The sequence below is a fragment of the Oncorhynchus kisutch genome, linkage group LG29, assembly GCF_002021735.2.
Source record: "Oncorhynchus kisutch isolate 150728-3 linkage group LG29, Okis_V2, whole genome shotgun sequence".
NCBI lineage: Eukaryota > Metazoa > Chordata > Actinopteri > Salmoniformes > Salmonidae > Oncorhynchus > Oncorhynchus kisutch.
The window spans coordinates 30,798,137-30,821,796 of NC_034202.2; the positions used below are offsets into that span (position 1 = coordinate 30,798,137).

Sequence of the window (23,660 nt, forward strand, 5' to 3'; positions counted from 1 at the left end):
GGAGAGTGATGGAGTGCTGCATCAGATGACCTGGCCTCCACAATCACCCCAAGAAAGGTAGAGGCGTGGATCAGAAAACCAGTCAGTTTATGGTGTGACCACCATTTGCCTCATGCAGCGTGACACATCTTCTTCGCATAGAGTTGATCAGGCTGTTGATTATGACCGGTGGAATGTTGTCCCACTCCTCTTCAATGGCTGTGTGAAGTTGCTGGATATCGTCGGGAACTGAAACACGCTGTCGTACACGTCGATCCAGAGCGTCCCAAACATGCTCAAAGGATAACATGTCTGGTGAGTCTTCAGGCCATGGAAGAACTGGGACATTTTCAGCTTCCAGGAATTCTGTACAGATCCTTGCAACATGGGGCTGTGTATTATCAAGATGAAACATTAGGTGATGGGGCACTCTGTTCACAACGTTGACATCAGCAAACCGCTTGCCCACACAACGCCATACACGTGGTCTAGGGTTGTGAGGCCCGTACTGCCAAATTCTCTAAAACAACAATGGAGGTGGCTTATGGTAGAGAAATTAACATTCAATTCTCTGGCAACAGCTCTGGTGGACCTTCCTGCAGTCAGTATGTCAATTACACGTTCCCTCGAAACTTGAGACATCTGTGGCATTGTGTTGTGTGACAAAACTGCATATTTTAGAGTGACCTTATATTGTCCCCAGCACGATGTGCACCTGTGTAATGATCATGCTGTTTAATCAGCTTCTTGATATGCCACAGCTGGATGTATTATCTTGGCAAAGGAGAATCAAATCAAATGTATATGTCACATACACATGGTTAGCAGATGTTAATGTGAGTGTAGCGAACAGTGATGTAATAAATGTGTGAAAATGTGTGCACATAATTTGAGCGAAATAAACTAGGATATTTTATTTCAGCTCATGAAACATGTGTCCAACACTTGTTGTGTTTATATTGTTGTTCAGTGTAGTAGTATAGAGTAAATCCTGACAATTTATTTTCAGCCTGTATTTGTCAACACACAGTGCATTCGGAAAGTATTCAGACACCTTCCCTTTTTCCATATGTTGTTACATTACAGCCTTCTTCTAAAATGGATTAAATATATGTATTTCTTCATCAATCTACACACAAAACTACATAATTACAAAGTAAAAACAGGTTTTTTGAAATTTTAGCTAATTTTATTCCAAATCAAAAACAGAAATATCTTTGAATTAACTGTACTGTAATATTTAAATAAGTATTCAGAGCCTTTGCTATGAGACTCGAAATTGAGCTCAGGTGCATCCTGTTTTCATTGATCATCCTTGAGATGTTTCCACAACTTCATTGGAGTCCACCTGTGTTAAATTTAATTGATTGGACATGATTTGGAATGACACACACCTGTCTATATAAGGTCCCAGTGTTGACAGTGCATGTCAGAGCAAAAACCAAGCCGTGAGGTCAAAGGAATTGTCCGTAGGGCCCCCGAGACATGATTGTGTTGAGGCACAGATCTGGGGAAGGGTACCAAAACATTTACTCTTCCTAGAGCTGGCCGCCCAGCTAAACTGAGCAATCAGGGGAGAAGGGCCTTGGTCATGGAGGTGACCAAGAACCCAATGGTCACTGACAGAGCTCCAGAGTTCCTCTGTGGAGATGGGAGAACCTTCCATGAGGACAATCATCTCTGCAGCAGTCCACCAATCAGGCCTTTATGGTAGAGTGGCCAGACGGAAGCCACTCCTCAGTAAAAGGCACATGACAGCCCACTGGAGTTTACCAAAGGGCACCTAAAGGACTCTCAGACCATGAGAAACAAGATTGTCTGGTCTGATGAAACCAAGATTGAACTCTTTGGCCTGAATTCCAAGCGTCACTTCTGTAGGAAACCTGGCATCATCCCTACAGTGAAGCATGGTGGTGGCAGCATCATGCTGTGAGGATGTTTTTCAGTGGCAGGGACTGGGAGACTAGTCAGGATTGAGGGAAAGATGAACAGAGCAAAGTACAGAGAGATCCTTGAAACCTGCTCCAGAGCTCTCAGGACCTCAGACTGAGGTTCATCTTCCAACAGGACAATGACCCTAAGCACACAGCCAAGACAACGTAGGAGTGGCTTGGGACAAGTCTCTGAATGTCCGTGAGTGGCCCAGCCAGAGCCCGGACTTGAACCCGACCGAGCATCTCTGGAGAGACCTGAAAGTAGCTGTGCCGCGACGTTCCCCATCCAACCTGACAGAGCTTGAGGGGATCTGCAGAGAAGAATGGGAGAAACTCCCCAAATACAGGTGTGCCAAGCTTGTAGGGTCATACCCAAGAAGACTAAAGACTGTAAATCACTGCCAAAAGGTGCTTCAAAGTACTGAGTAAAGTGTCTGAATACTTACGTAAATGTGATATTTCCGTTTTTTTTAAATTAATTTGTAAAAAGTTAATTGAAAAAAGAATTTCACTTTGACATTATGGGGTATTGTGTGTTGGGCAGTGACATTTTTTAAAACATTTTATTAAAAAAAATGATTCAGGCTGTAACACAACAAAGTGTGGGAAAAAGTCAAATGTAATGTGCTGCTTGCATGATCATGAGCAAAGTCATTGTAGCCTATCATTTCACTTCCCCTGTGAGAACCACTGTGTCCATTAAAATGTAGAAAAACACATGAGCCATCTTTCAATAGTTAACCATATTACCAGAGCTTCATCTTATTCTTTCTAACTATTTGTATGGCAGATTTGTCTGCAATTTATGGAAGATGACAAAAAACTTGACATAACAATAGATGCCAAAGATAGGCCAGTGGTTTCAATCTGTGGAAACATTTTCCCTAAGTCAATGCTTATGACAAATCTAGCTCCAGATCCAGCCATAGAGCCAGCTAGTTAATCTTTTGAATACGGTATAATAATAAAGAAAAATCAACAGTTAATTAACATTAGCTCGCTAGATAAGGTTAGCATGCTAGCTAGCTACACTGGCAGCTGTCTGTGCCCTATTTGTTCATGTTTATCAACTCCACATGGAAATTCCCACACCCAATTCGTGAAAATGTATAAGTAGCCTTCGTCATTCTTCGGAGGTGGAACCTAAACTTGCATTTCTAGGACAGGAAATGACGTTGAAATAGTGGCAACAACCCATCTGGGGGACTCCTTTAAACATGCACCAGGCATTTCACACCCGCAAAGGCTAAGGTGTGGGACTGACAGGTAGGCAAAGGGATCTGGAGTCAGGAGTCAGTTGGGCGTTTCCTGCACCCCAATTACTGGGAACTGAATCATTCTCATAAGTGGTCTGACGTATGTGGTTTGACTGTCTGTTTCTGCTGTCTTGCCAACACTCTTTATCACACCCAAAATTCCATAAGGCAAAATAGCACACACACAATAGACGATTTTAGCATGTAAATCTTAGTGGGGCAAAACAAACAAATGTTTTAAATGCATGCCAGCAAAGCCACTACACAACAGAACACTAAACAATACATTAATTGCACTATAATGGTGACAAACGGTGCCCACAAACTGTTAGGGCCAACATAAAGCTATCCCAACATCAGAGCTTTCTATTCAGCACAATGGAGTGAATCCTTACCACTGCTACACCTGGCTATCAGCGGAGCCTTGTCTGGCAGCGAAACAGTTCATATAGCCTCATTTACTGCCTTTTAAAAAAACATAGCTGATAGGTCTGACTTGCTTAAACAAATGTGGTTTCTACTGACAATAGAGATGTACAAACTATGGCATAAGCAGATAAGAGGCAATTCATCATTTTGAGTAAGACATTTTTTAAATTTTATTTTACTTATTTAACTAGGCAAATCAGTTAAGAACAAATTCTTATTTTCAATGACGGCCTAGGAACAGTTGGTTAACTGCCTGTTCAGGGGCAGAACAGATTTGTACCTTTTAAGCTCAGGGATTTGAACTTGCAACCATCCGGTTACTAGTCCAACGCTCTAACCACTAGGCTACCCTGCCGCCCCGGCGAGCTAGGAAGGACATAGTCAATATAACTATTTGTTCAGCACTTTTAAAATGTAGAATTCAGAACATGGGCTGTTCATTCAGTATACACCTAGTTCAGAACTGTAGGATAAATAAAGGGGGCATATAAGCAAACAATGAAAGCTCTTACAATATTCAATGATTACATTTCTCTAAAACAGGCTATAGGCTACATGTGCACCACCAATTCAGAACAATAGGCTAAGTTATGGGGGGGAAAGGGACCAAATTATTAGGGTGAGACATATGGGGTACTAACAGCTTACTACACAACATACACTTAGTATTACTTACTTAGCTACAGTGTACATATCTACCTGGCCTATTCCATCATTTATGCAGCACAAATAAGAAAATTGTCATCAAACTTCATCAAAGTCTGGCATTCTGTGGATGTATGGTGCTTTCAAGACAACTAGGAACTCTGAAAAAAACAAGGTCGAATCATGGCCCATGATGTATGAAGAATTAAGAATTAAGTCTGTATAGAAAACAAATATGCCAAACATGCATCCGTTTGTAATAAGGCACTAAAATAATACTGCAAAAAATGTGGCAAAGAAATTAACTTTTGTCCTGAATACAAAGCATTATGTTTGGGGCAAATCCAATACAACACACCACTGAGTACCACTCTCTATATTTTCAAGCATGGCTGTGGCTGCATCATGTTATGGATATGCTCTTCATCGGCAAGGACTAGGTAGTTTTTTGTTGTTGTTGATAAAAAGACAGGGAATAGAGCTAGGCACAGGCAAAACCAGGAAAACCTGATTCATTCTGCTTTCCTACAGACACTGGGAGACAAATTCACCTTTCAGCCGGTGCAATAACCTAACATTCAAGGCCAGATACAGTTGAAGTCAGAAGTTTACATATACCCATATAAACATTTAAACTCAGTTTTTCACAATTCCTGACATTTAATCAGAGTAAACATTCTGTCTTAGGTCAGTTTGGATCACCACTTTATTTTAAGAATGGGAAATGTCAGAATAATAGTAGAGAGTGATTTATTTCATATTTTATTTCTCTCATCACATTCCCAGTGGGTCAGAAGTTTACATACACTCAATTAGTATTTGGTTGCTTTGCCTTTAAATTGTTGAACTTGGGTCAAATGTTTCAGGTAGCCTTCCACAAGCTTGCCACAGTAAGTTGGGTGAATTTTGGCCCATTCCTCCTGACAGAGCTGGTGTAATGGAGTCAGGTTTTTAGAACTCCTTGCTCACACACACTTTTTCAGTTCTGCCCACACATTTTCTATAGGATTCGAGGTTAGGGCTTTGTGTTGGCCACTCCAATACCTTGACTTTGTTGTCCTTAAGCCATTTTGCCAAATTTGGAAGTATGCTTGGGGTCATTGTCCATTTGAAAGAACCATTTGCGACCAAGCTTTAACTTCCTGACTGATGTCTTGAGATGTTTCTTCAATATATCCACATCATTTCCCATCCTCATGATGGCATCTATTTTGTGAAGTGCACCAGTCCCTCCTGCAGCAAAGCACCTCCACAACATGATGCTGCCACCCCAGCTGCTTCACGGTTATCTTCACACGGTCCTTTGCTGTTGTTCTGGGATTGATTTGCACTTTTCACACCAAAGTACTTTCATCTCTAGGAGACAGAACGCGTCTCCTTCCTGAGCAGTATGACGGATGCATGGTCCCATGATGTTTACACTTGCGTACTATTGTTTGTACAGATGAACGTGGTACCTTCAGGCATTTGGAAATTGCTGCCAAGGATGAACCAGACTTGTGGAGGTCTACAATTGTTTTCTGAGGTATTGGCTGATTTCTTTTGATTTTCCCATAATGTCAAGCAAAGAGGCACTGAGTTTGAAGGTAGGCCTTGAAATACATCCACAGGTACACCTCCAATTGACTTAAATTATGTCAATTAGGCTATCAGAAGCTTCTAAAGCCATGACATCATTTTCTGGAATTTTCCGAGCTGTTTAAAGGCACAGTCAACTCAGTGTATGTAAACATCTGACCCACTGGAATTGTGCTACAGATATTTTAATCTAGCTAAAACACAAACGGAAGAGTTACATTTGACAGTTTGGTGGTCCAATCAGTGAAATAATTTGTCTGTAAACAATTGTTGGAACAATTCCTTGTGTCATGCACAAAGTAGATGTCCTAACCAACTTGCAAAAAGTACAGTTTGTTAACAAGAAATTTGTGGAGTGTTTGAAAAACGAGTTTTAATGACTCCAACCTAATTGTATATAAACTTCCAACTTCACTGTATACACTGGAGTTGCTTACCAAGACGACATTGAATGTTCCTGGGTGGCCTAGTTACAGTTTTTACTTTAACCGGCTTGAAAATCTATGGAAAGACTTGAAAATGGCTGTCTAGCAATTGTTAAGAACCAGAGTGATGTCGGAAACAATAGAGAGCGCTTTGACAGACTTTTAATGATAGTTTGGCAGCCTCCGCCACTCTTTTGGTGCAGTGCGTTGTTTTCACATAAAGACACTGATTTGATGCTGGAGATAATGAATAAGAAGTTAAAAAGTGGTGTAGTTGCACTTCAATATACAGTACCAGTCAAAAGTTTGGACACATCTACTCATTCAAGGGTTTTTCTTTATTTGTACTATTTTCTACATTGTTGAATAATAGTGAAGACATCAAAACTATAAAATGACACAAATGGAATCATGTAGTAACCAAAAAAGGCTTATCTCAACAAAGGTTGCTTCTCTACCACACCCACAATAGAAGCACAATCATGGCCTTGGATTTGCAAGTGGAGGACATCTGTGAAAGGTTGCTGTTATGTCTGAATTCGACACAAAACCAACGAAGAAGTCTGCTGCAGTGTTAAGAGCACTGATGTATAATAATAACTGTGTCCAAGATGTCTGACAGTACATAGCCACTGGAAGTAGTTTACGGGTTGGGGTGCTGAAGCAGAAAGAAAAATAATTGCCTGCCCTTAAGATGGCTACAGTATATCGGGCCACAAATAGTGGACTAGTAAAGGCCCAGTGCACTAGTTGTGCAAAAAAATGTAACTGAATGTATTTGTATTTAAGTGTTTACCAGCATTTGTTTACCAGAGTCTGATAATTATCTGTACAAAACAGTTAATCTGATAATACTTGTGGAATATAAAGATACTTGCTTGACACATGCTTGACAGCCTGTTCAACCCCTTTCGTATCGTCTGAGATCTCCAAAGATTGGAAAGCTGCCGCACTCATCCCCCTCTTTAAAAGGGGGAGACTCTACACCCAAACTGTTATAGACCTATATCTATCCTACCCTGCCTTTCTAAGGTCTCTGAAAGCAAAGTTAACAAACAGATCACTGACCATTTCGAATCTCACAGTACCTTCTCCGCTATGCAATCTGGTTTCCGAGCTAGTCATGGGTGCACCTCAGCCACGCTCAAGGTCCTAAACGATATCATAACCGCCATCGATAAAAGACAGTACTGTGCAGCCATATTCGTCGACCTGGCCAAGGCTTTCCACTCTGTCAACCACCACATTCTTATCGGCAGACTCAACAGCCTTGGTTTCCCAAATGACTGCCTCGCCTGGTTCACCAACTACTTCTCAGACAGAGTTCAGTGTGTCAAATCGGAGGGCCTGTTGTCCGGACCTCTGGCAGTCTCTATGGGGTGCCACAGGGTTCAATTCTCAGGCCGACTCTTTTCTCTGTATACATCAGTGATGTCGCTCTTGCTGCTGGTGATTATCTGATCCACCTCTACGCAGACGACACCATTCTGTATACTTCTGGCCCTTCTTTGGACACTTTGTTAACTAACCTCCAGACGAGCTTCAATGTCATACAACTCTCCTTCCGTGGCCTCCAACTGCTCTTAAATGCAAGTAAAACTAAATGCATGCTCTTCAACTGATCGCTGCCCACACCTGCCCGCCCATCCAGCATCACTACTCTGGACGGTTCTGACTTAGAATATGCGGACAACTACAAATACCTAGGTGTCTGTTTGGACTGTAAACTATCCTTCCAGACTCACATTAAGCATCTCCAATACAAAATTACATCTAGAATCGGCTTCCTATATTGCAACAAAGCATCCTTCACTCATGCTGCCAAACGTACCCTCGTAAAACTGACTATCCTACCAATCCTTAACTTCGGCGATGTCATTTACAAAATAGCCTCCAACACTCTACTCAGCAAATTGGATGCTGTCTATCACAGTGCCATCCGCTTTGTCACCAAAGCACCATTTACTACCCACTACTGCGACCTGTATTCTCTCATTGGCTGGCCCACGCTTCATATTCGTCGCCAAACTCACTGGCTCCAGGTCATCTATAAGTCTTTGCTAGGTAAAGCCCCGCCTTATCTCAGCTCACTGGTCACCATAGCAGCACCCACCTGTAGCACGCGCTCCAGCTTGTATATTTCACTGATCATCCCCAAAGCCAATTCCTACTTTGGCTGCCTTTTCTTCCAGTTCTCTGCTGCAAATGACTGGAACGAATTGCAAAAATCACTGAAGCTGGAGACTTATCTTCCTCACTAACTTTAAGGATCAGCTGTCAGAGCAGCTAACAGATCATTGCACCTGTACATAGTCCATCTGTAAATAGCCCATCCAACTACCTCATCCCCATATTGTTATTTATTTTGCTCCTTTGCACCCCAGTATCTCTACTTGCACATTAATCTGCTGCACATCTATCACTCCATTGTTTAATTGCTATATTGTAATTACTCCCTAATCTTACCTCATTTGAACACACTGTATATAGACTTTTCTATTGTGTTATTGACTGTACGTTTGTTTATTCCATATGTAACTCTGTGTTGTTGTTTGTGTCGCACTGTGTTGCTTTATCTTGGCCAGGTCGCAGTTGTAAATTAGGCCTACCTGGTTAAATAAAAAATATGTTTTCCAGTTTCTTGAAATAATTTGCAAATGCAACTGAAATTGTCTATTCGTTCCTTTAATTTGTTTTATTAGATGCTCTTATCCAAAGCAACTTACAGTAGTGAGTGCATACATGTTAATACTTTTTCACACTGCTCCTCCGTGAGAATCGAACCCACAACCCTAGTGTTGCATGCACCATGCTCTGCCGAGTGGCGCAGCCGTCTAAGGCACTCCATCATCAGTGCAAGAGGCGTCACTACAGTACCTAGTTCGAATCCAGGCTGTATCACATCCAACCGGGATTGTGAGTCCCATAGGGCAGCACACAATTGGCCCTGCGACGCCTGGGGTAAGCCATCATTGTAAATAAGAATGTGTTCTTAACTGACTTGCCTAGTTAAGTAAATGTTACATAAAAAATAAAAAAATAAGTTACCAACTCATCACATCACCACAAACCACTTGATGTCTCAACGTACTGAATTATTGTATTGTTTTTCTTCATGCTGATGGAAAATCTACAGGTACCAAACCTAGAAGACCAGCCTATGTACTGTACAATATAGTAATATTAAGTTATTTGTAATGATGCTAAATTATTACTGCACAAAAAGTGGTTGTTTTCCATGTTACCGGATCAAGAAAAATATTGAATGTGGATGTCTTTGCCCATAACGTTACACCTTCAGAACAAGGTTCTTTCTGGATTCCATTAGAACAACAATCGCAGAGAAATGAACAGGGCAACAACTCTTACAATTCCAACTATTGAATCCTGCAAGATATGTTTTTTAATTTCCTTTATTGCCAAAGCAGAGATGCTGCCATTTCTTTTGCCCGTGATACATCAGTATATATTGGTCTGCTAATACCAGTAAAAACCCAGCACTTTTGTGACAAATATACTTTTTTCAAATGTGTATTTTTTTCTATTATTATATTTTTTTTTATTCTGATTTATCAGGGAGTTCTGCAGCACCCTCAGCATCCTACTTCTCGTTGCTATACGTCCGCAATCTACTCACGTTCGCATACAACAGTTTATGGACCATCTATGTCCGGGTTGCATCCGGTTTACACAGCCCAACCTCACACGTCCATTAGCACTCCTGCTGCGTTCAAAATAACTGGGAACTGGGAACTTGGAAATCTCTGACTTCCGACTTCTGTGGGTTCAAAACAACTGGGAACTCAGAAAGAAATTTGCTCTGACTGGGAAAAATCAATTTGAACAGTCAACCAACTTGGATTTCCAGCTCAGGATCTCGGGCCTCTTTCTAGAGCTCAAATTCTCAGACTGGAATATCACTGACATCATGATTTGACCTCGTATTTGTCTGAGTTCCCAGTTGTTTTGAAAGAGGCATCAGTGCGCACAGGGAGCAGCACGAGCAGTGATGAGGTCCTCACGTAATGTGAAAACACGGCAGTGTCATGACTGTCCTGTAAGGATCGGAATGGGTCAGATCAGCTTTTCAATGGATAACTTCAACTAGACGAACCGCCCCTATTGAAGAACTGTATAAAATGGGTTAAGAATTAACATATCGGACCAGAGAGACGTTGAGCTGCAGTTCATGTCCAAAGTATGATTACTGAGAGCGTAGTTTCTAACTGTACCAAAGTATTATGTCTGTCCCTCTCTCCCTTTCCATGTATTTTTTTCCTTCTCAATGTCATTTGTAGCAAGCCGCCATATTGTGTCAATACATTAGAAACAGGTCCCTAGCGTACTAAGTGTGTATGTTAATCCTGTGTTAGCGAGTAAATAAATAAACCAATTTGTATAGTACTGAATCATAAGGCTGGTGTTTTTGCAGATGTAGGAGGTTATGACTGTTCAGAATGATGATATGAGGTCATGATTTATAAGTTGATTGTTTATAGATGTGACAGGTTAAGACCTTGAGTTTAATTATGGAGATGGTAACTCTTTAAAGAACCACTCTCGTGGTTCCCCAATTCCTAATGAGTTAATTGTTACATGATTAATTTAAATCTGGTAAAAATTGAACATAGTTAGTTGATTAGATAAATAACAGTCATCAGATTAATGAAAGTAAAGTCACGACGGCAGAAATTGGATTAATATATAATGTTAAAGGTCCCGAACAGTGAAAATAAAGTTGATCAAAATGGATGACATTAAACCAGTTCATAGTAGGTTGACACAAGTATGACAAAGTACTGTAGCTGGTACATTGAAAAAGTTGATCATAAAGTTACTGGTCCCCTCCCCCCTGTCAAACACATGGAGTCAGGTATTACTTCCTGCATTATGCAATGTCTATCAGGATAAGGTAAGACCCAGAAGCAGACCGTGTCGAAGTAACAATGTTTATTACTACAACAGAGGCAAAGGTACAGGGCGGCAGGCAGGCTCAGGGGCATGCAGAGTGGTCAGGCGGGCGAGTTTAGGGTCAGGACAGGCAAGAATCAAAAACCAGGAGGGCGAGAAAAAAAAAAAAGAGGCTGGGAAAAAAACAAGAGCTGACGGGACAAACGCTGGGTTGGCTTGCTCCAACATGCTGTTGGACTGGGGGTGGAACCCAGAGAGCAGGCTGGCCGATGACCCAATGTCCCAGAATGCCTTCCAGAACTGGGACGAGAACTGAGGACCCCGGTTGGAGGCCATGTCCACGGGCAGTCCATTTATCCAAAAGACGTGCTGCAACATGAGCTGGGCCGTCTCTTTGGCTGAGGGTAGTTTGGGGATGAGGAATTAAGTGGGTGGCTTTGGAGAACCGATCCACCATGGTCAGGTTGGCGGTGTTGCCATCAAACGGGGGGAAACCCCTCTCTTGAGGAGAGTGGGAGAAGACGAGGATGTCATCAATGTAGATGAAGATGAACCGGTTCAACATGTCAGAGAACATCATTCACCAGAGCCTGGAACATAGCAGGGGCATTGGTGAGGCTAAAGGGCATGACCAGAGACTCGTAGTGGCCACTGGCCGTGTTGAAGGTGGTCTTCCACTCGTCCCCCTCTCATATCTGCACCAGGTGGTAGGCATTCCATAGATCCAGTTTGGAAAACACTGTGCCCCCTGGAGCAGCTCGAAGGCCAAGGAGATGAGTGGTAGTGGGTAACGGTTCTTAACCGTAATGTCATTGAGTCCCAGGTAGTCAATGCACGGGCGCAGGGTCTTGTCCTTTTTCTCCACGAAGAAGCAGCCTGCACAGGCGGGAGAGGAAGAGGGATGGATAAAACCAGCAACTAGGGAGTCCCCAATGTAGGCATCCATAGCTTTGGTCTCCGGTCCCGACAGAGAGTACAGACGTCCCTCTTGGGCGGTGTGGTGCTAGGGAGAAGGTCAATAACGCAGTTATAGGGTTGTGTGGCGGAAGTGACGTGGTCCGGGCCTTGCTGAACACCTCCGGGGGTCCTGGTACTCCGCGGGAATGGCGGGGAGGACCAGGGCACCTTCCGAGCCCCCAGGAAGACGTCCCGGGGCAGGTTGTGCTGACTCCAGGCAATGGGCGTGGCAGAACGGGCTCCAGCCCATGATGGCACCAGTAGACCAGTTAATGAGGGCATTATGTAATTGGAGCCAGGAGAATTCCAATACCACAGGAATCAGAGGGGACTTGATGAGCAGGAACTGGATAGCCTTGCTAAAAACCAGGAGGATGAGGGAAAAAAAGATACTGGGAAAAACCAGGAGCTGATGGGACAAACGCTGGTAAGCTTGACAAACAAGACTAACTGGCAACAGACAAACAGATAACACAGGTATAAATACACAGGGGATAATGGGGAAGATGGGCGACACCTGGAGGGGGGGGTGGAGACAATCACAAAGACAGGTGAAACAGATCAGGTTGGGACAACGTCACGTAATGCCAGAAATATCATACACCAATTGTAATCATCCCGTGTGATGCTGGTGTAGAGAGTCAGGCGCAGGACGGCAGATATGAGTCATCAACGTACTTTACTCAAAATACACAGCAACATAGCGAGCACACAAAAACGGACCAATGTACAATGAACAATCACTGACAAACAAAACATGGGGAACAGAGGGTTAAATAATAAACAAGTAATTGGTTGAGTGAAGCCAGGTGTGAAAGACAAAGACAAAACAAATGGAAAGTGAAAAGTGGATCGGAGGTGGCTAGAAGGCCGGTGATGCCGACCGCTGAACACTGCCCGAACAAGGAGAGGGACCGACTTCGGCGGAAGTTGTGACACCAATAGTAGCGTCATATAATCTTAAATCATTTAAATATGTAACGCCTTAAAATCATCATCACAAACCTTAAAATTGCTCAAGCAGAATGTAGCAGAATGATCCCAGTAACTAACCCCCTTTCATCTGTGTTGTGACTTTAAGCTAGCAAGCTACTTAAAACTACTTGGCACCACACGTCCCGCTAGGGCACCTCCCCCCACTGCTCAACTGACACAGTAGCACACAGAACGCAAAAAATATTCTTAGAAATATTTAACCTCCACACATTAACAAGTCCAATAGCTCAAATGAAAGATAAACACCTTGTTCATCTAGCCACCAAGTCAGATTTCTAAAATGTTTTACGGCGAAAACATAGCACATATTTATGTCAAACCACCACCAAAGATAGGCTAATTTACATAGCCATTTTGTAGAACAATAGATGCAATCACAAAAGCAGGATTAAAAGTAAAATAATTCACTAACCTTTTGAAAATCTTCATCAGATGACAGGAATAGGACATGTTATACAGTACATTTATGTTTTTTTCAATAATATGCTAATTATATCCATAAATCACGGTTTACATAGAAGGTCATGGCTAAAAAATGCTACAACAATGCCTGGAGAAATTATGGTAACTCTGCCAGATAACTGAAATACACATCATAAACGTTGACTAAATATACATGTTCTACATATACTTAGAAAGATACACTTCTTCTTAATAAAACAGTTGTGTTACATTTATTTTTAACTTTACAGATTTCGTTCACTAGGCTATAATGTGAGTCGGCGCTCAGGAATTAGCATTTTGGCTCCTCCACAGAAACCCAAATTTAACACATAAATGTTCCCTTACCTTTGCTGTTCTTCCATCAGAAGACCTGGAAGGGTTTATACTTACCAAAAACAGCTTTAGTTTTGAAGTCTGTGTCTTATCAAACACGACATATTTCGGTTGAAATGCAGCCAAAAAGTAAAGTTAGTTCGCACCAAAACGTCAAAATTACATATTATATGTCGACTAAACTTGTCAAACTTGGTTCAGAACACAGCGTTAGCATGCTATATAGCTTCACCGCAATTCTCAGGACAAAGAGAAACACACGCATCATTTAATCAATCTTGAAAGAAAGACACCACAGGCGCAGAATGCGCGTGAGATCTCGCGCGACCGAAAGGATTCGGTACGTCATTAATCTCGTGAGCGCGCGATTCACACAATGAGAAGCCCCATTGAAAGCGGACACCGCGCTGAAGGCATAGGAATTGTTCCCAGGACCGTAGGTGCTTGGGAAGGGTGGGGGCGATGACGTCAAAGTTGGGCCAACTTTTTGGATGACAAGAGAGAGTTTGGGAGAATGAGTGCCCTGAGAGTTCTGCTTTACTTACAGACATAATTTAAACGGTTTTAGAAGCTTTAGAGTGTTTTCTATTCAATAATATTTATTATATGCATATATTAGCAATTTTTTACAGATTTGTTTTCTGTTTACTATGGGCACGCATTTCACCAACGGGGGCAGTATTCTGCCCTAGCCTTAACAGGTTTTAACTGTTTGCTGAAAAAAGAACACTGTTATTTGATGTTTCATTATTTTCCTCCGACAGTAGTGTCTGCTCTTCATTTCGGGTGGACGGGCTGCACCAAAAATTATCATGTCACACGTGTGCAGTGCACATTTCGAGCCAAGTTGCTTTGTCAATTGATGAGAACATCAGGAAGCTAATTCTGAAGACTGATGCTGTACCATTAACAGTGGATCAGTGGCTCTTGCCAGAGCTGACCATAATGTAAGTATTACAGTTTACACAGGGATGCTCGCCCATGTTGACTCCAATGCTTCCCACAGTTGTGTAAAGTTGGCTGGATGTCCTTTGGGTGGTGGACCATTCTTGATACACACGGGAAACTGTTGAGCGTGAAATACCCAGCAGCGTTGCTGTTCTTGACATACCCTGTTCAAAGGCACTTAAATCTAGGCTTCAACAGGTAAGGCTGCAGTGCTTCTAGCTCTTAGGAAACTTTAAAATATTTTGTACTATTATGTGTTATTTCTAACATTATTAGCCCAACATTTTTTATTGTTATTTCATACAGCCTGGATGAACTTTTGGATATCAGAGTGACGGTAACTCACCAGCATTACGAACAAGACGACTTTTGTGAATCGGATCCTTTGTTCATACCCCCCAGGGCAATTGCTGCCGTTTGTCTGATATCTATCAGTCCATGATCAGCTCTGTTGACCATAAGAGGATTTTGCAGAGAAAATGGGGTGAGGTATACCATCTAGGCTCGGAATGACATGTCCATTGTTTACCTGGTCATCAATGGCATGTGACCTATTGTTTACCTTGTTACCTGGCAATGATCAAAAGGTTGTTTCAATGAGCGGTTTGTCAAAGCAAGCTCATTAATATAATCTCCCTGCCCACTTAGCCTGTTCTTTCAGGCTTCATGATAGTTAGAGATGAGACAATGTAACATTTCTTCAATTCTGAGCATTTTAATAGTGTAAAAATATTATGGGTGATGTTTTGGTCATTCAAATGCTATTTTTACTTGGGAAATAGGTTAACTGTGCAGGACCTTTAATACATGTGAGTGATGGGGGTGGGGGGAAAAAAATCATCCTCAGTTACAGTTATTTGAATAATTGAATGGCTGTTTTGTGCACAATATCTTATTAGGAATTCAAATCGGTCTTCTGTATGTGGCCTTCTATGGGTAGACTTTCTGGGCCAGGCGTCAGTTAAAATATAGTTCCCGAAACAAAACTGTAGGAGCAGTTGAAACTGTTTATATACTGGAACCCTGGATGAGAACTGTTGAATGAAATCACAGAGAATGATAGAGGCCTCTAGTGGCCAAAAGGCCATTTAGCATGGGCAACGCCATTGATAGCGTCCACCATTTTAAAGTAGTCAAAGTACTCAACTGAGTGGGGATTCCTGTGGATTGGAGCCTCAATGGCACTGCCCATGCTCTCACAGATGCTAAAATGGCACATATAAATATGAGTCCTATTTATCTCTGCTTTACATAACGATTGGTTTTATACACAAAGAGCTTAACTGTGCCAGCCAGCTCTTAATTTCTATTCAGTTTAACTCGCAATATGCCATCTGAACTGTGTGTAAATGACCTAACCTCTCACATGTTATATAAGTATAATCATGTGATATGACCTCTCCCCCACATTTTTTCATGTGGTTACCTGATCAAAGATTACCCAACATCTGTTGGGTAATCTGAGTGACAGTGCACATTCCTTTGTTTGCAAGTATAATCATGTGATATGACCTCTCCCTCACATTTTTTCCTGTGGTTACCTGATCAAAGATTACCCAACATCTGTTGGGTAATCTGAGTGACAGTGCACATTCCTTTGTTTGCAAAAGTAGCCAATAAGGCTAGACTTTCCTCTACACCCAGCTCAGTGTACACGTCAGCCTAATACAACCACAGCGCAGCTAATTACATTATTTAAACCAGAGTTGGACTATTTTAACTATTTACTTTACAGAAAAAAAGTTGGAGAGCAAAGGAAATGTCCAAAAAAGTGGCAGTAGTTACCGGTGCCAATAAAGGCATAGGACTTGCGATTGTGAGGGAGCTTTGTAAGGCAAAATTTACCGGGGATGTTATTCTTACTGCTCGAAATGAGAAACTTGGAAATGAGGCAGTGAAGATGCTGAAGTCCGAAGGATTTGAAGTTTCTTACCACCACCTTGATATCTGCGACCAGGGCAGCGCCAAGCAACTGAGTAACTTTCTGCAGAAGACATATTCTACTATTTTGGCGACTCTGGCCATGCAATTGTTACTGTTTTAGCCGATCATAACAATTACTCTCACCTGGGCGCCGGTATAGGTGTGTTTTGCACCGACTGAACGCTGATTGCGTTCTATTTTGAACCTGGCTGCTTCCCAGGCCCGCTCTATCCGACGGCGATGTCGGCTCAAAAACAAAAGCGACTTCATTAAGCACGTGTAGTAATTCGTGTGATTTCATGTATCCCATGCAAAAGTGATTGCTTGTGATTTAAAAACGATTTATCTGCCTTCGCAATGAAAACCATTTAGACAATTCAAACATTTGTTATGGAAAAGAGATGTGTATGATGCAGTATGCTGCCTCATTGACAAACTAAGTGGCTCAGATTACTGTTTAATTTGAGAAGCGTGCTCCTCCCTACCCGTTTTCGCCTGGGCTAGCGTAAAATAACTCCGTCACTGTAGCCAGATTGAGAGGTTTGTGGGCAGATCTTGTGCTATGTTAGGCAACAAGCAGCAGTTCATTTTAAACTGCCTACAAATCATAGTAGGGCTACTTGATTGCAATTTTTGTGTAACATGAATGATAGGCCTATGTGGCAGTGTGATTGCATTTGAAAATGATGCTCTGAAAAGATGGGTGAGGGTGATGCTATATTGGCACAGCCCCCGTTCCCCCACTCTCTTTCTCCCTCTCTCTTGTACAAAGCAATAATTGATCATCACATTTTTTCCCTAGATGATGCGACTGAGACTTTTGGGGAACAGGCTGAGGTGACCATGCGCACCAACTTTTGGGGCACCCTGTGGGTGTGCCATGCTCTCCTACCCCTCCTCAGACCAAATGCCAGAGTGGTGAATGTCTCCAGCTTTGTTAGCAAGAAGGCTCTTGATACATGCAGCCCTCAACTACAAGCCAAGTATGATCTTCATTCTGTATCGAAAACCTCAGTCATCCTTAACTTAATTCTGAATTGTAATCTACTGAGGGAGAAATACACTGACATCATTATACATCCCTCCAGCCGCAGACCTGACCTTTTTGAAGGAAAGCCCTTTTCATCCCTTAAATAGCAGCTGTTGCATTAGCAGAAACGAAGAGCATTGTACTTAAGGCCACAACAGCAAAATTGGAAAATCAAAGAGAATGTCAATTGCAATTCTAGTACACACAAATGCTACTACAGATCATATACAATATTTTCAAATTAGACCATTACTGCAATCATCACATGCATAAACTATTGTATTACAAGGTATTTTTTCTGTTGAGTCTTGAAGGTTCCGTGATACTGAGCTCTCTGAGGAGGAGCTGTGCTTGCTGATGGGGCAGTTTGTTATTGCCGCTCAGCAAGGAAACCATCAGGCCCAGGGGTGGCCAAGCACAGCCTATGGCACAACAAAGGTAGTGTTCTGTCTGTCCACACAACTATTAAGGGGAATGGGCAAAAGGCAGATATCAAACTGTTTTGTTCGTCTCTGTTTAGATCGGAGTGACTGTGCTGTCCAGGATTCAGGCTCATTTTCTGACTAAGACCCGGGCAGCTGATGGAATCCTGCTCAACGCCTGCTGCCCTGGCTGGGTCCGCACTGACATGGCAGGCTCCAAAGCCCCCAAGAGTCCTGAAGAAGGAGCACAGACTCCTACCTATCTGGCACTTCTTCCTGACGGGATGAAGGAGCCACATGGACAGTTTGTGTGGGACAAGACCGTTCAGGAATGGTAGAGTGGATGCAGCAGGAAGTTTACCTCATCTCAATCAGAGACTTGAGGAAATTGCTCAAAAAGATTCTGCCAAATTCACATGACAAAAGACACAATACACAACAGAGGGTTCTTGACATATCATCTTAACATTTTTTTCTTTATATGATTTAATGTGATTAATTTGCATAGACACTCCGGAGTACTTTCATTGTAATGAAGGCCTGTTATTCTTTCAAAAAGTTTAATGATGTAAAGAAATAAAATAGATTGATAATGTCTTGGACAGTGATTTACTGGAAACTGTTGTTCAAAGTTGTAACTTTGTTTATTGAATTGAGCCTCTAGGCCATAGTTTCCCAACTGGCGGCCCGTGAGCTGAATTCTGCCCGCGGGTGATTTTATTGGACCCCCAAAGTTTTCTACCAAAAAATTACTTTTGGGACTGGATATATAAGACTGTAAAAACACCAGCAAACCAGCTCCAAGTGATGTCTACAAATTATTTGTAATTATGTTCGGGCCTTCCGACCATCCGCTCAAGAAAGAAATCAGCCCGCAATTGAATCTCGTTCAGGCCTCTGGGCCAGAGTGATGTCACACTTTTTCCCCATCCCTAGCAAATACAGCGGATTAACTAATTGCGTTCTAAACTGAAGATCATGATTCGTTGATTATCAGAGTCCGGTGTGTTCGCTCAGGCTGAGGCAAAAGTGTGACGCCAATCAGGCCCCCAAGGACTGGCGTTGCCCATCCCTGGTCTAGTTGATGATCCCTGCTGTAGGGGGCACCAAAGACCAAGCGGAGACTGACCTAGAAAGCCTAGAATAATGTTCTCAAAAGGCAGTCTATTTCTTACCACTAATTTTGCATTTTGTAGAGATCTGATTGTCTCTGCATTCAGTTGGAGGAAATAGTTGTTTGCCATGTATTCACCCCTGAGGATGAGAGATAGCCATTTCATTCACGCTACCTTATCTTCCTCTCCCTTATGAACTTGTATTGTACAAATCATCTTCTGACTGGAGGAGTAGCATTCCCACCAGATGGAATTAACTGAGAAGAGGGAAGCTTGAAAAGAAGTAGGGTGCATGGGTCTGCTAGCACAAAGACTCTTGCAGGGCACTCAACCTTGAGTGAGAGCCAGCCCTACCACATTGACCTGACATACCATAAAGCCATTCAAGCTGCCTGTTGAGATAGTGACATATTCAGTGCAAATTAATAAAATAATTTAACCATTATATTTGCTTAAAATGTAATGTGTATTGCTACAGTGGTAAAAATAAAACCATTCCACATTAAATGAACCCCCACCTGTGTCCATAGCCGGGGGAAGCTGCAGCACCCCCTGATAAATGTAAATAATTTTGCCATTAAAAAAATTCCACTCAACTAAATTACTGAACAGACATAAATCAAAGTATTGAAAATACTACACCAGAGAGCATACTTTAGATACAGAGGATCAATAGCTTCTAAAAAATAGCTGTGGATGAGGTTTTATCACAACCACTTACAGTCGGGAAGACTGCAATTTGGGCAGCATGCGTGTCAAATATAGAACAGTTTGTTAAGTTGTGGCCATAGATATAATCCATAGGACTTCAGAACCTCTAACCCTGGCACTTTGACTGATACATTTATGAGTACCCTACCAATGGCTGCCAGTCCTGACTTGAATGGGAATGGTCATCTATGGATTATATTTCTATGGTTAGCTGCGGCTGTCAGTTTACATTGCTGACTATCATGTGTAAGCTAGGCTACACATGATTGTTCCTTGATGTTACCATTACAAAATCTTGACTAGTTAGATTCACAGAAATTTGATCAACCGCAGTGCTATCCTGGTGCTGAATCCCGCTACTCAGCCTATTTAGTTGTCTGTTTGTTTAGCGGAGATGTTCCCTATGACTGTCACTACAAGGAGCAGGTTATCATAAAGTGAAAATGGCCACAACCTTCCAAAATTTCCCCTGGTAGCCAGATGCGAGGGGAGAGAAAACAGCTGACATCTTTCAGTCAATGGTAAGCTAAAACAAATGTAATGTTCACTAGGTTGTCGTCTAATAACCTCATTATACACTGAGTGTACAAAACATTAAGGAGACCTTCCTGATATTGAGTTGTGCCATCAGAACAGCCTCAATTAATTTAGGCATAGACTCTACAAGGTGTTGAAAGCGTTCCACATGGATGCTGCCCCATGTTGACTCCAATGCTTCCCACATAGTTGAGTCAAGTTGGCTGGATGTCCTTTGGGTGGTGGACCATACTTAATGCACACGGGAAACTGTTGTGTGTGAAAAACCCAGCATTAATGAATTGGACACACCTGGTGTCCCAGGTCTATATCGGTCCCTGATTAGTGGTGAACAATGAAAACAAATGCAGTGGAATTGGCTTCGAGGTCCAGAGTTGAGTTTGAAGGCTGTAGGCTATATGTAAAAACAAACATAAAACACCACAATTCAAGTGTTTATATAGGAAGATGGTATATTCTGAACCAGGGGTTGATGGAGAAAAATACACACTTTTTCAATCTTCAATAGCTCTTACACAAAGCGTTCCATGACTTATGAAATGATATATTCTGAAAGGGGAGGACAGCTAAATACACCGTGTTTTTTATTTATTTATTTTTTTACATTAGATGAATATAAACTGTTAATATATTCAACTGTGAATGATATTTAAACAATATGTTTGTTGAGAGGGATTGTATGAAACCAGAGAATGATAGAGGCCTCATTTTAAAGTTATCAAATTAGTCTAAATTAAATGGTCTGTGTGGGAATTGCTATGGGAGAGAGATAGAGAGAGAGAGGGCATGAGCTCATGGGCTCCTGAATTGAATTATAAACTTTGATATTGTTTTTTTGCAAGGACAAGATACTACCCTCGACATCAAAACCTTAAAACTAAATCAAAATTCCATACCTAAAACCTTGATTTTGGACAAAATTACCAGAACGGGTTCTTACTACCAAGCACTATTAAGAAAAAACTTCTAACAAACCAAAACCTGCAGAAGAATCACAGCGGAAACCTGGAAATACCATCCAACACATAACTGAGTGAGTAATGTTCAGTCTGAACCTACTTCTGAAGCCAAAAAGTAAATGACAATCTCTCAGTAATTTTGTTATATAAAGCTTAGTAAATAAGGCTACTAAGCTACCAAGACAGAACAGAACAGACCTGACTGCAACTTCAATTAGCACTGAAGTATGAAGTGAGATGTGTGAAAACTCTTGAGCCTAACAATGGCAGGAGAGTTTTTCAGCCTCCCCCACCCAAATGCAGAGGCCTTTCAAGCCCCTTGTGCAGATGTCATCACAATACAGAACCCCCTGCATGGAATAAGTACAAAAATAAGCTCCTCAAGGACATCCAGAGACACCATTTGCTGACTGCTACAAAGACGGGAACTTAAACAACTTGATTTTCCACACAGACCCTCCCCTGGCATGGCACAGTGCTATAAGAGCACACTACCCCTATGTCAAGAGAGAGTGTATTGGCCCAGGGTGGAAACTCAGAATACTAGACATTGAGGAAATTGAAACAACCTCTGTCAATATGTACAAGTCTGGGACAGTAATGGTGCAGGGCATCCTCATGCAGGACTTTACGGGATAAAGAGAGCACAGCAGGAAAAGCTCTCCCTGTGACGACTCCCCATCCTGAGTGAGTCTGATCACACCTCTTCAAACTGTCCTGCAGATGAGGATAGTCAACCCCCCCCAGCACTGAACACACCCAGGTCCACAACTGCACTGCTCCTCCATCATTGAGAGGGATAAATTCACAGAGCTGGAGAGAGACATGTTGGAGCTCAGAGAGCTAGGTCCACACAACCCAGACAGAAATCATATGCGCCGAATAAAACAGTGAAATGCTTACTTACAAGCCCTTAACCAACAAAGCAGTTAAGAAAAATGATGCATTAAGTATTTACTAAAATAAAGATAATTTTTTGAAAAGAGCAACAATAACAGAACAGTAACAAGCCTATATACAGGGGGTACCAGTATAGAGTCAACGAGCGGGGGCACAGGTTAGTTGAGGTAATATGTACATGTAGGTAGAGGTAAAGTACATACAGTATGCATAGGTAATTAACAGAGTAGCAGCAGTGTAAAGATTGGGGTTGGTGGATTGGGGGGGGGGGGGGGGGGGGGGGGGGAATAGCCTTTTGATTAGCCGTTCATGACAACAAGCTCAGTCCGATGATGCTGTGACACACCGCCCCAGACCATGACGGACCCACCACCTCCAAATCGATCCCGCTCCAGAGTACAGGCCCCGGTGGAACGCCTATTCCTTCGACAAACGCGAATCCGACCATCACCCCTGGTGAGACAAAACCGCGACTCGTCAGTGAAGAGCACTTTTTGGCAGTCCTGTTCGGTTCAGCGACTGTGGGTTTGTGCCCATAGGCAACGTTGTTGCCGGTGATGTCTGGTGAGGACCTGCCTTACAACAGGCCTACAAGCCCTCAGTCCAACCTCTCTCAGCCTATTGCGGACAGTCTGAGCACTGATGGAGGGATTGTGCATTCCTGGTGTAACTCGGGCAGTTGTTGTTGCCACCCTGTACCTGTCCCGCAGGTGTGATGTTTGGATGTACCGATCCTGTGCAGGTGTCATTACACGTGGTCTGCCACTGCGAGGACGATCAGCTGTCCATCCTGTCTCCCTGTAGCTCTGTCTTAGGCGTCTCACAGTACGGACATTGCAATTTATTGCCCTGGCCACATCTGCAGTCTTCATGCCTCCTTGCTGCATGCCTAAGGCACGTTCAAGCAGATGAGCAGGGACCCTGGGCATCTGTATTTTGGTGTTTTTCAGAGTCAGTAGAAAGGCCTCTTTATAGTGTCCTAAGTTTTCATAATTGTGACCTTAATTGCCTACTGTCTGTAAGCTGTTAATGTCTTCATGACCGTTCCACAGGTGCATGTTCATTAATTGTTTATGGTTCATTGAACAAGCATGGGAAACAGTGTTCAAACCCTTTACAATGAAGATCTGTGAAGTTATTTGGATTTTTACAAATTATATTTTTTTGCTGAGTTTACATTCAAACACAAAGTGACTAAACTCTGGTACTCAAACACTAGACATGCTCT

The 23,660-nt window shown here is 42.3% G+C and overlaps 2 protein-coding genes across 4 annotated transcripts in view; one reads left to right on the forward strand and one right to left on the reverse strand.

Annotated features, from left to right (window-relative positions):
• LOC109874012 (spermine synthase-like) overlaps positions 1 to 23,660 on the reverse strand; it is a 44,827-nt gene that overhangs the window by 12,637 nt on the left and 8,530 nt on the right. The window lies entirely within an intron of this gene.
• Positions 16,440 to 18,812, forward strand: LOC109874436 (carbonyl reductase [NADPH] 1). 2 transcript variants are annotated; one of them, XM_031809037.1, is made up of 4 exons: positions 16,440 to 16,811; positions 17,561 to 17,741; positions 18,103 to 18,226; positions 18,309 to 18,812. In XM_031809037.1, exons 1-4 carry the CDS (start codon positions 16,595 to 16,597, stop codon positions 18,546 to 18,548), a joined length of 762 nt encoding a protein of 253 aa, XP_031664897.1. In that variant the 5' UTR covers positions 16,440 to 16,594; the 3' UTR covers positions 18,549 to 18,812. The 2 variants fall into 2 exon arrangements, with proteins under 2 accessions (XP_031664897.1, XP_031664898.1); XM_031809038.1 differs by having other exon boundaries at positions 16,454 to 17,298.

What these genes read in the sequence shown, in the direction of transcription:
- LOC109874436 (XM_031809037.1), top strand. Translation starts at nt 16,595, where the DNA reads ATGTCCAAAAAAGTGGCAGTAGTTACCGGTGCCAATAAAGGCATAGGA. An exon ending in GGGCAGCGCCAAGCAACTGA is followed by an intron (nt 16,812 to 17,560) that starts GTAACTTTCTGC and finishes TTTTTTCCCTAG; the next exon opens with ATGATGCGACTGAGACTTTT. An exon ending in AGCCCTCAACTACAAGCCAA is followed by an intron (nt 17,742 to 18,102) that starts GTATGATCTTCA and finishes TGAGTCTTGAAG; the next exon opens with GTTCCGTGATACTGAGCTCT.